Below are 19,023 nucleotides of genomic sequence, written 5' to 3' on the forward strand. Positions count from 1 at the left end.
TCCTCGTACTCTTTATAATCTTTATGAAATATCAGGAACTGTTTATCCAACAATTCTAAGTACTATTATTATTCTTATACCCAATTCATCTATAGGGAGACTGAGGTACAGAGAGGTTAAGTAACCTGTACAAAGTTAGTAAACGGCACGACTGGCATTTGAACCAAAGTGGGCTAGCTTCAGAGTTCATGCTCTTAACCACTGCAGTATCATACCCCTCTAAATAAAAGGAAGGTTCTTCTAAAGAACTCTTCTAAAACTTCTCCTGTGATTTACCTTGTACATTACTAAGACAACCTGTTCCAAAGAAAGTATCAGCAGAATTGTGGGAAATTATTTATTACTTGCCTGTTCAGTGGAACCCAGAAAGAGCCAATAGAGACGTTGCAATAAGAGCTATTAGGTACAGCATCTGAAATATTCCGGGGCTTCATGTTATAGGCATACAACAATAAAACCTATAAAAAATTAAAAGACATAAAATGTGACATCAAAACTACATTTGCCTCAAAATAATATCATTAAATTTTAGAGGCTTTCCTTGAAAGTGAAAACAACTTTTTTTTTTTCAATTCACTTTAAATAATTTTTTAAAGCCAGGTGCATGCCTAATGTGGGGCTTGGACTGAGCAGCCAGGTGCCCCTTGTTTCATTTTTTTTAAATTTAATTTATTTTTTAAAAGAGGAATGATGCAAATGAGAATTGTACAAAGTTTGAGGTGAAGATAAACATCATTTGATATTATTTTTAAAGAGTCACATTTTTTTTTACTACAATTAAGTTTAAATCTCAGCCTTTGAAGGCCCTCTGTAAGTTTGAAATATGTAATTAGTGCATATCCAACCTTGTTTCTAGTTACTTCTCAACATGCCCCTTTTCCACCTGTGGTCACAGTTGCCCCATGCCTCACTTATGCTTCTTCCTTCCTCTTTCCATTTCTTCAACCTACATATAACTTTCTGGTCCCCACCTCTAATTTAGAATTTATCCTAATGGCTCATGCTCTGGTAATTTCCCTGTTGTTTCCACCTTGACAATCCTTAAAGTCAATTCCATAATTAAGAGCACCTGTTTATGGTCATCGTCACAGAATTTGAGATTTATAAGAACCTTAGAGAGGATCTGGTCTGAATCCTTCATTTTAAATATAAGAAAGCTAAAGCCCAGAGCTGGTAGTCAAAACTGACTAATTAAGTGCAGGCATTTATCTCTGCTTCTTTGATAATCAAACTAAAATAAGAGTAAAGTATGTCTTTAAAAAGCCATAAAACTACAAAGACCGATAAGAAGAGAGGAGGTAAAGCAGACAAGAAATGTTAGCAACACATTGAAGGACAGAAGGTACTCAGAAGAGCACTGGGTGACCCTGAAAAGGAAAGGCTATGTCCTAACTGCCTTTGGAGGGGTTGCCAAGTGTGATGAGTGCCCTGGAAAGCCTTGGAACTGGAGATGCCAGGTATCTTAGACAACCTCCCTCCCATCCCTTCAATGAGCCCATGCAACCAGATTTTCCCACTTTCTTTGCCTTGTCTGTGGCCAAACTTCTTCCATTTTCCTCTCTGCTGAGACCAAATCAGAGATCTGTTCTCAGGGTCATTAGGAACAGGGGTGAGATGCTGAACTGAAAACACTGGAGGTGGTGTCTGGGTGACTCAGTCAGTTAAGCATCCAATTCTTGCTTTCAGCTCAGGTCATGATCATATGGTTGTGGGATGGAGCCCTGCATCAGGCTCCACACTCAGCAGGGAGTCTGCTTCAGGATTCTCTCCCTTTGTCCCTCCCCCCACTCACATGAGCAGTCTCTAAAATAAATATATCTTAAAGGGAAAAAAAAAAAGGAAACATAGGAATTAAGTGAAAGTCTGTATTCTAAACACGAGATATCCCCTACCCCACTACAGGCCCTGCCCAGGATATAGGAAACCAGACAGTGGTTGAAAAGGATCCTTTTTGAGGAAACTGACCAGACAAAGAGAAAAGACCCATGGGTACTGACATTTCAGAATCCTGCAATGAAACCTCTGGCTCCTGCAGTTACCCTACAATGAGGTCTACAAATCAATAAGTCTAACCTGATACACTTTTTAGCACCTTCAAACATGAATGAATAGCCAAGGGTCACCAGACATGAAATGAAAGGTAGAGGCCAAAACTAATATAAGAAAGGATTTTGAAGAGTCAGGTACAGAGAGCAGAAGAGAACTTCAATGAAACCATAATTGAGATCTTCAAACAGAATAAGACTATATTTCATCTGTAAATCAAGAGCGCAGTGCTGTCAAAATGAACAGAAAAAATAAAGGGCTCTTAAAAACTAAAAAAATATGATAACAACAACTAAACAATCAACAAAAGAGTTGAAATATAAAGTTGAATATATATCTTCCCAGAAGTTCACCTTAATTTGAAAACATAGGTAACAGGGGAAAAAAAAAAAAAAAAAAAAAAAAACAAAACAAAAAAAAAAAAAGATGAAAATACTCAATCTAATTAAATCAATATCTGAATAATAATTCTAGCAGATGTAGAGATAACCAAAGGAGGAAATTATCAAAGAAAAAAATTCTTCTTGAACTAAAGGCTGTACTTCCAGATTGAAAGGGGCTGTGTGGATGAAAGAGTTAAAACCAAGGATCATATCGGAATTTGAGAAACCAGGGGACAGAAGGAAAATCCCCAGAGCTTCCAGAGGGAAAAAAAAAATCAAAAGGACGAACTAGGAATCAGAATAGGACCAGACTTAATAGCAATGCAGGATTGCTAGAGACAATGGAGCAATGTTCCCATGTTTTGAGGGAAAATAATTTTCAAACTAGAAGTGTATGCCTAGGGAACAATGAAGTAAGCCTTAAAATGATGACTTTTGTCAGACAGTCAAGGTCTCTTTATATTCTGTGTAAGTACCAGGGTCAATCTCAGTCAATCTGTTGCAACCTGTTAGCATCTCAGGGGACTGTAGTCATGGTATTGGCCCTGGCCAAACTAAATGAAACGTACTACCTACTGACTATGCAGCCCTGTCCTTGGTTCTGAAAACACACTAGCTGGCAGGCTGTGCCGTCTTGTCAGCATTTTTTTTTTTTTTTGTAGAAAATATACATATTGATGAATTGCATCTGGATTCTATTGTTCTCTTCTTTTCTATCACTGAATCTGGCCCCACATGTGGTATGGACTATATGAACATAGAGGTATGAAAGACTCCTCTTCAGATGAGACATCTGCTTTCTGAGACCAAGATATCTTACCATATTTTGGTTAGCTCATGATCTGTAGATGATGTGTGTTTCTGTGCAACTGAGCAATGACCCTGGAAACTGTTCCTGAGCATCTTGACTGTCTCTAATGGTTATCTGTACTTACTTTATCCTGCCATTACTTATCCTTTACCAAAATCTTCCTGAACTACTTTGTGGAATATATTATATGGTGTGTTCTTTGAATAATCAGAACCTCCAACACACTCTTTGTTGGGAAGCTGGAAGATGTGTATATTCAACATGAGAGAGCAAGTCAAGATAGAGAAAAACATGGGACCCAGGGAATCCATCTCAGAAAGAGATGAAGGAATTCTCAGGAGGATGCTTAATGAGCTCTTATGATGCTATCTGATTCAGGAGAGCAATCAGTCCAGTTTGGATCATGTCTCTGAAGAAGACAATAAAAGAATGAGAAGTAAACTAATGAGTTTGGCCATATAGAGAAGAACTGTACAGCTTTTTGAAATTTAGGGAAAATGAGATATTCTAGAATACAGAGAAACATGAAGTCAAACAAAAATAAAGCAGGTGTTTTTTTTTTCTTTAGGATAGAAGTCAGGAAGTAAGGAAATAGACCTTATTTGGTTCAGCTGTGAGTGATATTTACACAGTTGTGAATACCAGCTATGGGTTTAAGAATTATGACAGAACTCATTTAAGAGAATGTGTGGAACGGAAGAATGTACGTGAGGGGTAAAAAAACAGGTTGATATTTGCCTTCATCTTCCACAGCAGTGTGTGAGGTGAGGTTCATCACTCAAAGAATTATCATGTGAGCATGTAATTTAGATAATGGGGGGGGACCCAACCAAGAGACAGTTGAGAGTTAAAAGTAATTGTATCTAATGCTGGAATTCTGGGATGTGGACAGCTAGACAGAGAAATGTTCTTTTTATTCGTTAAAAGTCTTTTAAATTTGGTTTTTCAAACTACAGTAAATTTTGATGAAACATTTCTGAAAAGAAAAATGAAATGAGTCCCAGAGAGATTCGTCTGTCTTATGGTGTTTGCTCTTGCTTTGTGTTTGTTAACCTTGACTCCAGGCTAGCATACAAAATCCCTGTGGACAGGAGTGACATTATACATTTTTAGTAGTGCTCACAGCACCTGCTACATGTTAATTAATATCTTCATATTTCTGAAAATTTCATTACATCTTGTAAGAGCTAATGAAGTTCCCCAAAGCGTGTTAATGGAAAAATTTAAATGGATAATATACTTTATATTTAACCCTGATAATGACTTTTTTCCTCCTCAGGCTGACACTTGTCAATGCTTTTGCAATACAATTTTAAAACCTTTTCTAACTGAGCATGGCACAACTGAATTCAAGGAATAACAGTCAGAAATCAAACGGGCTTGGATAAAATAGGGCAGTAGTTAAAACAACCAACAATAAACTCACTTGCATATTTGTTGTGAGCCTGGGCTTTGGAGTCAGAGGCCTGGTTTGCTTCTACCACTTACTGGCTGTGTGATTTGGGCAAATTATGGAAACACTACGCCTTTACTTACCTCATTTATAAAATGGAAATATGTTAATCCCCATCCCATGGATCATGTGAGGATGCAGTGAGTAGGGGTGAAGTGCTCAGAACATCACTGCTGTGGTTGTGAGCCTCATGACCATTCCTGGCTCCTCGGCCTACCTTGCTTGGTACCTCACTCTCCATATTCTTTTGGACCCAACCCAGCTTCCCATCTGACCACCCAGGCTATCTTCATTGAATCCATGTGCTTAGTTCTATTCCCAACTGTCCCAACTTCTCAGGGATAAGTATTACCCTATAACACCTTGCATACTCAGGACTGGATTCTGTAGAAGATAATACACCCATGTTGAAATTTCCAATGTTCCCTTTCTCACTTCTGCAAAGACTTGTTTTCCAAAGGCAAAGAAGTGATGTGTCTTTGACAAACATTGAGGAATACTGTATTTAAACTGACTTGACTGGGGAATCTCTTAACCCCAGCAATGGGTGAAAAAAGAGTCCCTCCTCTGGTAGATGGATTTGATTCATTACTTCCTCACCTTGGTATCTTAATCACCTAACAAAATGCCTGGTATACAGTAGCACTCAATCAACACTTTATTAATTAGTTAGTAAGCAGCTAAGCTATATGCACGTTATAAAGAAATCCATATGAAGAAACCCCCAAATGGGAACTCTGGTCCCCATTTTCATTTTTGTCACTAATAAGTTATGGCATTATTCAAGTCACTCTACCCATATGGGACTTGGCTTACTCAGTAGAATGAGAGCATCAGATAAACATTCTCTTAGCTTCTTTACAGTTCTGAAATTTCATATGGGTGGTACTAAGAGAAGCCAGAAAAGCTTTCCAGTGGAGCCTACTGTTTAAGCTGCAATGCAGTAGCTTCTTGGAGAATCATCATTGGAGCTATGGGGTGGTTTGGAAGCAATGGGTTAGTGCTTCTCAGAGTTAAACATGTATACATTACTTGGGAGATATTCTGATTCAGTGGGTCTGGAGGGAGACCTGAGATTCTGTATTTTTAGTGAGTTTCCAAAGAATGGCAATGCTGCTGGTTCTTCACTCTTTGATACCAGTCCCTGCCTCCTTTATGCAGCCTTTGTCTTCCCCAGCTTCCAGAAAGAGGGTGTAATTTTGGGTCTCATCTGCAGCACCAGCTTCCCACTAGTCACTTGGCCAACAAGACCCAGAATCCAGGGCACCTCAGAGGGAAGCCCCAGGCATCTGTATGATCTCTGAATTAGAGCACTGATAACATTGAGCTTTTGCATTTACTACGACTTGGTAGTTTTCCCAGGAACCCTAACTCTTCCTTCAGGATATAGGACTGAGCTTATCTTGAATGCAAAGTATGCTTATTTGGGACCATGAAATACAGTCTGGCTCTAGCCAGGGCTATAAAGATCTCCAGAAAGGATCACCAGCTCCATATCTCTCATTCCCAGACTATCTAGGATTGAATTCTACATTGATCAGACTTATCTCCAAGAACTTTTCCAGTTCTTCCCAACTCTGTCTTCACTTGACACATGGAGTCCCAATTTTCAGTGCTTTGCTTGATCAGACTTCTTGCACTTGATTACGCTTGTTTGCCTAAATCTTCAGTGGTTTCTGAATACCATGCCTTGGACGTCTAGCTGCACTTAGAACAATAGCTTTTGTAGCAGTTTGATTCCCTCCAAATTAGGTCTCATAGACCAAACGGAAGGTCCCCCTACTGCTTCTTTATTGCCCTTCCTCCTGCTAGCTCCAAGTTGCATTCCTTTGAGTCTGATCAAGTAATAAACATAATTCAAGTCTCACTCTAAAGCTGGGCTTGTGATCCAGAGCATCCTACTGGGAACTCTGGGTGCTAAAAATAGCACAAAGATGAGGTAGAATAAAGCTAGAGGTCCTAAGATGTATTCACAAGACAAATCTGAGTCATCAGACCTCTGTCTGTAGTTATAGCTTTTTAAGCTAAGTTGTAGTTATGCGTCTTTGTGCTATTCTTCACAATTATTTTTAAAGCCTTTGTCCAGGAGTTTCATTAAAATGATTGCCCCTCAAAGCCTCTTCAGTATCTATCTCTAGAAGACACTTAAATTGTTCAAAAAATGTTTAGTATCTAACAAAATTCCAGGGAAGAGCTTATAATGTGGTTCTAGTATACTCTACTATATTCCTCTAAAGATAATTTTGTTAAATAGGATAATATAATTTCTACCCCCCAGACTTAAGAAGTTAAACTTTTCCAAGTTATAAACTTAACTCTAAAAGGTACAGTGGCATGGAAATGTTCATTCCTCTGAATTATCTAAAAATTTTATGTCAAAATCCCTAGTTCCAGGATTTCTATTTTGCTGCCACCAGCATCCTTAGTTCTTAATGGTATTTCTGCTTCAGATACTAGATTAACTAAAGAGGACTGAGTAGGATGAATCAAGTGATGTTAACTTGCATTGCTAATCCTCTAAGTCTCTGGAAACTCCAACTCCCTATGTCAGATATTAATTTTCATCACCATCCCACCCAGAGGCTAGAAGTGCTTGCAGCCAGGACCACTGTCTGAGGACTCAACAAAGCACCATGCTGAGGATTGCAGACTTGGAGGAGTTCACACTTGGAATCAGATTGATCTAATCCTGATTCCTTGCCAACAAGCATTCCTCTATCCTGTGCCTCAGTTTCCTCTTCTGTGAAATGGGGGTGAGGATAGTACCCACCTCACAGAGTTGTGAAGTTATTATAAGCAAAGCATCTAGAATATACTAAGCTCTACATTCACTATTGCTATTATCTTGTAGTTTCATGAGCTTTAGCCAGTTATTCAACTTGAAACTTAGTATGAGTAGATAAATGTACAAATACACCAATATTTAAATCATCAAACAAATTTCACTGTTATCTTCTGAAAAGATAGAATCTTAGGTCTGAGGAGATCCAGTCCATCCAAGTCAGTGTTTCTCAATTTTTTGACTGAAATTTATGTCAGCAACTGCATCTTTTATCATGACCCAATACATACATATTTATTACCAAAGAGGAGAAAAATGTCCCTAAACTAAGAAATGGGAAAACTACTTTGCTTATGGCATAAGAAAACCACTCTAGCCACCTGTTTAAATCACAATTTGTTAGCTGGTGCTCTCCTTCTAATCTCTGTCTCACACCAGTTCATGCCTCCATATTCATTGTCAGACACAACTGTTGATGCTATCTATCAGCTACAGATAGAGTCATAGCATTAACTTCTCAGACCACTCTGTCTCAGGCTGATACGAATGTGATATTTTTATTTCTATGAGCTTGCAAAATGAACTTTATAGTTTATACTTTCTTATTCATTTTTTAAAATTAGCTCCTTAGGTAAACATTCTATTTCCCAAATATGTAATCTTTCTGTATCCATACCCTTCCTGAATGGATATACTTTTTTATTACTTGGTTGTTCCTCTTGCCAGCAAGTAAACAAATTCTGACATATGCTGAAGATCAATCAATCTGAGAAATTTTCTTTCTAACAATATCATGAAACAAAAAATTCAGAAAGCTTTTTTCCCACTTTAATTTCTTTAAAAAAAATACTACTCAAGACCCACACAATATTGATTCCATTGTCCATTAGCATTCTTGAATCCAGAAATTGAAAACTACATTACTGAATTCCTCAAAAGAGACTATGCAGATTTATTATTTTTAAAAGCATATGGAATATCTGGCATAGATTTGACATGGAAAGTGTGGGAAAGAGAGTACTTTCAAAACTTGACAAATAACTTTAAATGTTCCTGGGGAGTGATATGTTAAAGTTCCTTTTTTTTTGTAAGAGTAGAAAGAGCTATAACTGACCAAGAGTTAGCAGCAGGTTGCCAGCCTAAGGAGGCAGAATGAAGAGGACAATGGGAGAAGTATGTTCAAGAGCAAAGAGAAGTATAGGCCCAGGAGATTTCACGATCTGACAGGGAGGGTCACATGGGTCAAGGAGCAGCAGAAGATACCAGAGGCACAGCTAGAGGGGACAGCACTCAAGAGCTGGAAAATGCAAGAGTAGACCAATGCAGGAGGCAAAAAGCAAATGAAAATGCTGAACAGGGCAAAACTATATGTCAACTGTTTTATGGGGAAAAGCCTGAGGCTCTTCTTAGAAAGAGCAGCAATCAAAGGAATGCTATGGTGGAAGGTCCCTCTGCAAATGACTATAGTGACCACCTATTCCATTTTTAAAACCTTGACCTCTCATCAAGATTCTCCTAGAATGTGAATCACTTTTCTTTCTCCAATTGTTCAAGGACTGATATCAAACTAATTCTAAATACTTGCTCCCATCTCCTCCTGCTCCCTAATTAGCTCTAGTGCAAATGTCTTTCCATGCATATGAACATAGGTGTGGATAAAGATAAATATTCAGAGTTAGATAAAAATAAAAATAATGAACATTAAAACAAGGAGTGATATGTGTGATATAAATTTATGAAGTGCACTTAAAAGCAAACTAAGGGTTTTTTCCCCCCATATGCTACGAACTTTAATTTTGCTGGTAAGGCACAGTTTATTCTCTTTTCTATATGATGTTGGCAGCTAAAGTATCTATAAGAAGATATTGTTGCTAATTTTTTTAAAAGCTTCCAAACAATGTTTAACAAGTGTATTACATGTATATTTGAAGTTATCAAACTTTAAGACAGCAGAATAATTTTAAAATAATTTCAGATAATAATAAATGAAAATTACTATGTATTGAGGTTATGCATTTACCTAGTCATATCTAGTTACAGATAAGGATAACTATGATACAGAAAAGTTAACCAATCTACTAAAGATCACAAAATTATTAAGTGATGGAGCTGGGATTCCAACCCAGATGATCTGGCTCCAGAGGCTCCACAGTAATATAAAAGTCATTAGAGGAAAAAAGATATTTATTAATTTTAGACTTTGATAAGTATATATGCTGTCCTATAGTTAACCACTAAAAGCACTGAAAAAAGTATCTAATTTCAAAACTCATAGAGGAAAAATGAATGATAAAAATAATCCAAAAGAAGGGAAAAGAGAAAAACAGAAGAGTTAAGACAAGTCCAAACACAAAATAACATGATAGATTTAAAACCAAATATATTAGCACTTACATTAAATGTAAATGTATTAAATTCTCCAGTCAAATACAAATTGTCAGACTACATTTGAAAATATCCAAATGCATGCCTTTGATAAAAACACAAAACACAAATATACAAAAGGATTGAAAGTAAAAGGTGGATAAAGACCATGCTGTGAAAATAATCACAAGAAAATCATTTTACTTTAGTAATATCAAACAAAGCAGACTTTATGAGAAAAAACCATAATTACAAAAAGGCCATAAGTCATTTCAAAATGATAAAATGTTTAGTTCACCAAGAAGATACAACAGTTAATTTTATTGCACATAAGAACATAGTCTCAAATTACGTAAAGCAAAATTTGACAGACTAAACAATGAAAATCACAATGAGAGATTTAAATATACTTATTTTAATAACTTATGATTTTTAAAAATTAAAGGCAAACAAACAAGAATGGGGTTGTGAAACAAGTCTAACCACACTACTTATTGGGTATATATAAGAACACTGCCTTAGCAACAGAGGACCACACATTCATTTTAAGAGCAATGGAATATTTACACAATAAATCCTTTCCTGGAGAAAATATGCAGGTTTCAACAATATCAATCATAGAGAGCATTTTTTTATTATCACAGAACAACATAATCTAAGAATAAATAACAAAAGATACTTCTCTAATATTATATATAATATATAACAAAAATTTCAAAATTATTTTTAACTGAATGATAATGATAATACTGTAATAAAACTTGCTTGATGAAACCAAAGCATTGTTTAGAGAAACCCATAGTCTTCAAATGTATACATTAGGAAAAAAAGGACTATTAAAACAAACATCTTGCTTAAGATTATACAATTAATAAACAGCAAAGCTGGGATTTGGAGAAAAAAAAAGAAAAAGAAAAAAAACCAAACATCTATCTTAAGAAGTCAGCACATAGGAAAAGAATACAAAACAAAACAAAAACAAAGTAGAAGAAAGATATATGGATTAGTGAAATAAAATTAACTGATGAGAAACCTCTGGTGACAATGATCAAGAAAAAATACACAAACCACCTATGTAAGAAATGAAAAGGGACACTTCAATACAAATACAATGAGGAGATTAAAAGTATGAGAGAAGTTTTAAATAAAATGAAAAAATTCCTAGATAAAGAAACTTAAACAAACCTGACTCAAGAAGAAACAGAAAACTCCAATGTTCTATAAACAGGGGTGATAGTCAAAATATTTAAAGCTTGGTTTGACATGGGTACTAACCATTAGAACAGATATTGACCCAATCAGAACTGATACCATTTCTGGCATCTAGTAAATGAGCACTAGTGCTTAATGGCTGCCTCTAACAACTAAGAATTAAATTACTAATTTTCTATCTTCTCACCAAAAACCCCCCACTAGGATCAGATGGCTTTACTTATGAGTTCTTTTTTTTTTTTTTTAAGATTTTATTTTTATTTATTTGAGAGAGAGACAATGAGAGAGAGCATGAGCAAGGAGAAGGTCAGAGGGAGAAGCAGACTCCCCATGGAGCTGGGAGCCTGATGCGGGACTCGATCCAGGGACTCCGGGATCATGACCTGAGCCAAAGGCAGTTGTCCAACCAACTGAGCTACCCAGGCGTCCCTACTTATGAGTTCTTATCAAATATTTGAGGAGAAAAGTTTACTCTAAACTTATAGAAATGTCACCAGAGAATAGAATAATATGGCTATTTATCAACTCACTTTATACGTCTAACAAAATCTTGATACAAAATATATCTGACAAAGATAGTATGAAAATGAAAATTTTAACCCAATATTACTCTTAAACAGTGGCAAAAATCCAATACAAAACTTTAATAAACTGAACCTAGTAAAATTAATATATGACCAATTTGAGTTTATCTCAGGAACATAAGATTGATTTAATATTTTTAAAAATCGATTAATATATTAAAATCATAAAATAATATTAATAGACACAGCAGAAGATTTGGATTTTATTAAAAAATCTTAGCAAAGTAGACAGTAGAAAAAAAATCCTTAAATTGATGAGGTGGCTTCAAAAAAAAATTAAACATCCTATATTATGGTGACACACTGGAAAGTATCCCTTGATGATCAGAAAAAGAAAAAATGTTCAACTCAAGTCAGACTTTTCCTGATTTCTTAGTTATTTTCAGATTCATTCTACTAGACAACATAGATTCTATATTGCTGGATATTTTCATCTACATGACAAGGAGCTGGACCCTATTTTCAAGTTATAATGGTCAAGTTAAACTTTATATCTATATATAAGATTTATCTTTGTGATTATATTACATACCATAGGTTCTGTGTCCTTTGGAGGTCTTTCTAGAGGAGGAATGTACCACTGAAAGCAAAGTTCTTTGTTTAAATCTTGTATCTTCATATCTGATGACACATCTCCAGAAGATGGGCTGGCAGAGAGTTTATTTAATGATAAATTGGAGTGTAGAGAAGTGTCATGACATAACTAGGGGAAAATCAAAAGCAGTTTAATTGCTGGTAATAAATTCATTCAATATTTAAAACATTCACTCAATATCCATTCAGTATTTTCTACATTATAAAATTCTGGGAATTGTTTTAGTTTGTTTTATAGGTGTAGCTTTTTTTTTAATGTTTTTGTGTTATTTTTTATTTATTATTAATTTATTTATTTTTTATTTATTTTCAGCATAACAGTATTCATTATTTTTGCACCACACCCAGTGCTCCATGCAATCCATGCCCTCTATAATACCCACCACCTGGTTCCCCCAACCTCCCACCCCGCCCCTGCCACTTCAAAGCCCTCAGATTGTTTTTCAGAGTCCATAGTCTCTCATGGTTCACCTCCCCTTCCAATTTCCCCCAACTCCCCTCTCCTCTCTAACTCCCCATGTCCTCCATGCTATTTGTTATACTCCACAAATAAGTGAAACCATATGATAATTGACTCTCTCTGCTTTTAAAACTGTTCCCGATTACCAGAGAAGATTCTACTACAGAAAAATATGCTTCAAAACACATGGGACTCAGAGTGCCTGGGTGGTGCAGTTGGTTAGGTGTCCAACTCTTGGTTTAGCTCAGGTCATGATCTCCGGGTGGTGAAATCGAGCCCTGCCTCGGGCTTCTTGCTCAGTGCAAAATCTGAGATTCTCTTTCTCTGGTTTTCTTCCCCTCTGTCCCTCCTGCTCATGTTGTCTCTCTCTCTCTCAAATAAATAATCTTTGGGAAAAAAAAGAAAAACCCATAGAACTCAACAAATGTCTTCCACTTTGGTGACTCTCCCAGACTAAAGATGTAGAGAGGAAAATGTCACTGCTATCATTTTAGTCTCAAGATCATCACAGATTCTAAGAACATCTCCTTTTTTTCTTGTTTATTCAGTGGCGAATAAACTGAAGGTATGATTATAATAAATAATATCTACTTTCCAACAGCATTTTTTGCAATGTCATATGCAAAATAAGACACAGTTTTTGCTATAAAATATTAAAATCTACTGATCTCATTCCTTCTTTAAATGAATGTGGTTGATTTGTAAATTCAGTCTTGGAGCATCTGAGCCTACTTTGATGCAACCAGGTCCCTGAATCAGGAGTTTTCAGGAAACATATATGTATAGGATGCAATTGGCAATTTGATAAATTATTCAGTTTTTTAAAACTAGCTCAGAAAACAAAGCATGGTTGCTATTAAAAAAAAAAAAGTCTATCCAGAGAGATAATAATAGTGATAATAATACCTCAAATCTGAAAAGGACCTTCTTTAATGGAATGTAAAGTATTTTCAAAATTAACTTGCTCTTATTCAATCCAAGATTATAGCATGGTAGCTTGGACGCAATTCTCTTGGTGAACTTTTGACATCCAAGGTATCTTAAGGCTTGATGATGAAGGGGAACATGTAAGTGGTCAGTAAGAAATGCCTGTTGTTTCTGTACAGCTTTGTGCCTCCCACTATTTCTGAGCTTATTCAAGATATAAGACTGTCAGTGAGAGTCTTCAAAATAAAATAAAAAGAGAAATAAAGCACAGACCTTTCAAGTTGTCTACTGATAAAAGAAAAAATATGTCATGACTGAAGGATAACATTAAAGATGAAAACTTTACAAAAATGTCTAGAGACTATCATCATAAAAGGATATTATAAGCCAGAATCCTCATTTATTAGTACTATGATACTAAAAGCATAACCAAAATAGACAATAAACAAGACTATCATGTTTAAATAATCATTTAAAAGTGCTAAATTAAGCTTAATTCTATGTCATGTGGTCCACCAAAAATTCAGGTAAATAACCGATTCCAAAACTAATTTCTTATATTTTTTTCATATCTAAGTGCCTTTCAGAGGTTCTGACAACTATTTTAGCAAGAATTCATATTTAATGACTAAGCAGAAAAAAAATAACTAAGGAGAGAAAAATAATAAGCAAATATTTTACTATTTCAGTATATTCAGCATTTACTAACATGATGATCTAATAAGGGTAAATTGTAACAAAAGTTAATATCAAAAGAGGCATTTAATTTTCCATTATCTTTACAAAAACATAAAATCTATTTGCTAATGGAATTAAGTATATATGCTCATTGATGGACCATACACTGAATATTTTTTATATGTTTTATTTGTTCTTTGAAAGGAATGAAACAACAGACCTACCAGGAGAAGCTTGTTTGCCACAGTCCTAAAAACAACAAATCACTTTACACTAGTCAAATATTTGACCTTACAACAAGTCTAAACATGAATCACCCAGCATTGTGCATAATTTTAATCATTTTTTTTCCAGGAATTTTTAATGTAATTTGTTTGGCATCTTTGTTTTTCCACCACAGAGCTTCAATAGACCTAACAATATGCAGACGCACACGTTGATGAGCCTGGCACCTAGCAATGATCTCTCTGGAAAGACGTCTATTTCTTTGTGGAGGAAAGGCAGGATTAAGTATCAAATTATGTAAAGAGTTTGATTGAAATAGCCTCCTGAGTGATTAAAAGCTCAAAAACGTTATTATAAAAATCAGCCAAGCTTGCAGTTTATTTTTTAAAAAAATCCAAAAGGCTCTATGCTCGTTAGCTGTCTACCCCAGTGAAACGAACACATGATTAGGTGGCTTGCACCTGTCAGGCGAGCGACAGTGATCTCCAGAGCTGATTATTCTGGGAGAGTGTTACACTAATTATATTTAAAAAAAAAAAAAAAAGGCAAACAGGGTACAATAATCTTTGGTAACACTGCTGCCATTAGAAATGTCACATACATTTACAGTGTATTCAAGGCTCTCTGTTCGGAGCTTCATGCTTAGGAAATGGGCGATGGTAGGCTGCCCTTAATACTAAAATCCTCAAGCAGAGCTCCTTTCGGAATATTAAGAAATCACACTGATTGGTTTCCAGACTCATACAAAATAGTCACAAGAATCCATTCACAAAACTATAGTTCTCCACCTTCTCATTCTCTGCCCCTTATGCCAGAATGAATACCAGAGGCATCTGGGACACATGACAGTAATCCTCAAAGGGAGTCACAGTTTCTAGGAGGGTAATTGGGGATCTGGTGTTAGAGGGAAGTGATTTCATCCCACCCCTGCTGCTTCCTTCCCAGCCGAGGGTCAGACATTTACAGTACGTCGCTGGCCTTTCAGCTCTTCTCACTCCTCTCCCCTGGAGAGCTACTTGACTGGGGAATTTGGGGAAAAAGAAATGTTGGATATACATAATTATGCTCTTTCTTCTTGGGAGAGAATGGTTTGTAGGGAGTGACTATTCTCTGTTCCTTCATGAGACAGATTTTTTTTTAATTTTTTTAAAGATTTTATTTATTTGTTAGAGAGAGAGATTGAGAGAGCACAAGCTGGGGGAGCAGTAGGCAGAGGGAGAAGCAGGCTCCCTGAACAAGGAGCCTGATGTTGGGACTGGATCCCAGGACCCTGCGATCGTGACCTGAGGCAAAGACAAACACTTAACTGACTGAGCCACACCAAGAGACAGATTTTAAAAAGGTCTGTGTCCACACATATTTTAAGGGGGCCTATAATGACCAAACCAACCAAACAAACAAACACAGCTGGTCTGTCTACTGTGCTATTTGTTTTTAGGAAGACCATTTCCAGTAAATAGAAACTATATCCTGCAATGTCAACACTGACTCATCAGGGTGGATATTTTTTTTAATCCCAAACTCTTAAACGTTTTTATTTCTTAAATGATCTATAATCTGGGCAGGAAATAGGGCATTGGGCATGTCAATCCTCCCATGTGGATCCTAATGCACTGCCTGGACAGCCACTCCATAACTCTCACTGAGAATCACTTCTTTAAATGAATACTTAAATGATCTCTTAGTATGTCTCCCCACTACTTTTTAAAATCACAATTTATTAATAGTAACCTCACTCTTTTGTTCAAGAATGTTTTTTTTTAAAAAATATATTACCATCTAACCAAAAATCTAGCAGAACAAGATAAACAAAGATTCTCAATTTGGAAGAAGTCACATTTTCAGGTCACTTCTCTGGGCTTAGAAACCAGGACATGTCTGATATGAGCAAGTTTATAATCATAAAAATGAAAGTACTATATGGCGAAGTCCGAAGTCAAGAGAATTCAAATTTAATGACTGATATATATATATATATATATATATATATATATATATATATATTGGTTTGGAAAAATTCAATGCAAATGACTTGATTTATTCATTTTATAAATACAAATTAGAAATTTACAATACACGATATCCACTTGAGTTATCTCAAATGTGCTTCCTTCAGAAATATAGCAATGATTCTAAGAAGTTTTACAAACATATATGTTTGAGAACAGTACCTTTACTGGGTCATATAAGACTTTTTCCAAAAAAAGCGTATTTTCCAATCCTTGACATAGTTCTTTTGGAAATTCATCAATACAAGAGGAAGAATACAGCTGTAAAAATCTTTTAAGGAAAAAATGCATTTCTTTTTGGCGTAAAATCAGCCCAGAGTTGAAAAGGGACGTGAGAAGTGTATCATCTGGCAATGAAATTCCAGATCCTGGTTTTGGAGACGCTTAGGAAAGAAAAATATGTTAATTTAGAGTCACGTTAGACAAGAGAACAGTCTCAGTATTGTTGGTATTTGCTCATTAACTGCTCTCCCTATAAATCACACCACCTCAGCTAGTGGTTGCCAGTATAATTCCTCCATTTTTAAGCTTATACACTAATGGCATTGGTTCTTGCCACAAGGAAATAAACAAAATTTCAGAAGCATTTGAGAATATTGCTTTAGGTTCTAAGTCTTGAAAATACAAAATATTCTACATAGTCATCTCATTTGGGACTTACCCCGACAAAGATCTTAAAGCAAAAACTTAGGTGCAGGTAATTTATTTGAAAAATGATCTCAGGAGCATAAGTGAGAGAACAAAGGAAGTGAGAGAAGAGCCAACAGAGAGTTAATGGATGGGTTGTAGTTTTGGACAATAAGGGCTCAGTCCTGCTGAAGACCTTCTGAAAAATAACATGTAGAACTGTCTGGGATTGGGAAACTGGAATGTTTTCTACCAGTTTCCTACCTTGTTAGTATGTGTGGAATCCTTGGCATTTTGGGCTGTCCTGACAGTGAGCTGAGCAAGTCTCCGTAGTTTTAGGAAGAGCCCAGGGCAGAAAAGCAGTAAAATGTGGGTGTGTGACAGGTGCCAGCAGGTGAATTCAAAGGTGAGCTGAGTTGATATGGAGCAGGCATTGCCAGACTGTGCTCTACTGGCTCATGTCCACATCCTCTGCTCAAACTTCTTATATTCTTGCCCTTCTCGTGATGTACCTTTTACACCTGACACCGCTCTGTGTGCTTTCTATCCCACTGCTAATTCCTGATAACCATGTGTAGTAACTCTGTGACTCAGCCTATTTGCCCTGCCAGCTTCTCCATCACTGGGCCCTGACACGGGTCAAACTGTCTTTTCCAACTATCTGCACTGATGAACAACATGAAATCACCAATTTCATGAGCACAGTGAGAAACACAAGAGGGACTGACATGAAGCAGATTATCCCAGTTTTTCTGGATGTTCTTCAAACAGCATTGATCATACAACAACAACAACAAAAAAAACTAAACAAAACAAAAATACTCAATAAAGTTACATATCTTATCTGAAGTCATGTATCCTTTCTCTTTTACATACTGGATACTGGAACATTCTCTCCTTAAAGTCAAAATTCCATACTGTTCATTTCATAAGCTGTCAATTGTGATCACTCTGATTCTTAACTGTTTTGAGCCATGGGCCCCTTTGGCAGTCTTGGGAAGCCTCTGGATACATCCTTACAATAATATTTTTAAATATGTGAAATAAAATATATAGAATGTCAGAGGAAGTTAGCTATGTAGAAATACTATTCTACCCAAAGATCTGTGTATCTCAGGTTACGAGCCTCTGAAATTTTCATATTCTGATAAGAGTTCACTCCAAAAAGATGTCAATAGCATTTTAAAATTCTATAAAAGAAAGATGACTTAACAAGAACTGGAAAATGTGTTTTTCTTAACCCATCAAAACCTACCTAGCAGTTTGCTCATGTTATTAATCCTTTGCAGATGAATATAATAGCGCAGTAGAAGAATCCATGTAATATCCACTTTATTCTGAGGATTTTTTCTAGCATCTGTATTATCACACACGCCATCACTTTGATAAGAGCATCTATAGGTAGTCGGGAAGACCACTTGGTAGTTATCTAAAAGTAAAAATAATAACAGTAAATGAAGAAAGTTTGTAAGGCAAATATTATGCTTTCCTCGAAAAATAACCATATGAAAAAAAAAAAGCATAACCCATAAAGGAAAGACTGACACATAGGGCCACATTTGATTAAAAAACATTTTTATATCACAAAAGACACCGAACATAAAGTTAAAAGACAGGGACGCCTGGGTGGCACAGTGGGTTAGGCCTCTGCCTTCAGTTCAGGTCATGGTCTCGGGGTCCTGGGATCGAGCCCCGCGTCAGGCTCTCTGCTTGGTGGGGAGCCTGCTTCCCCCTCTCTCGCTGCCTGCCTCTCTGTCTGCTTGTGATCTCTCTCTCAAACTAATGGATAAATAAAATCCTTTAAAAAAAAAATAAAGTTAAAAGACAAACCACTGACGGGAGAAAAATATTTAGAATATTTAGAATAT

At 36.1% G+C, this 19,023-nt stretch overlaps 1 protein-coding gene across 3 annotated transcripts in view; it reads right to left on the bottom strand.

Moving 5' to 3' along the window:
- Positions 1–19,023, bottom strand: part of CFAP54 (cilia and flagella associated protein 54) — a 325,575-nt gene that overhangs the window by 39,086 nt on the left and 267,466 nt on the right. For all 3 annotated transcript variants that reach the window (XM_032346701.1, XM_032346702.1, XM_032346700.1), the window contains 4 exons: positions 18,411–18,584; positions 16,691–16,911; positions 12,168–12,338; positions 349–458 (listed from right to left, as the gene is read on the bottom strand). In XM_032346701.1, coding sequence (XP_032202592.1) covers positions 349–458; positions 12,168–12,338; positions 16,691–16,911; positions 18,411–18,584 — 676 coding nt within the window. The remainder of the gene's footprint in view (positions 1–348; positions 459–12,167; positions 12,339–16,690; positions 16,912–18,410; positions 18,585–19,023) is intronic.

This window comes from Mustela erminea, chromosome 6 (genome assembly GCF_009829155.1).
Source record: "Mustela erminea isolate mMusErm1 chromosome 6, mMusErm1.Pri, whole genome shotgun sequence".
In the NCBI taxonomy this organism is placed as follows: domain Eukaryota; kingdom Metazoa; phylum Chordata; class Mammalia; order Carnivora; family Mustelidae; genus Mustela; species Mustela erminea.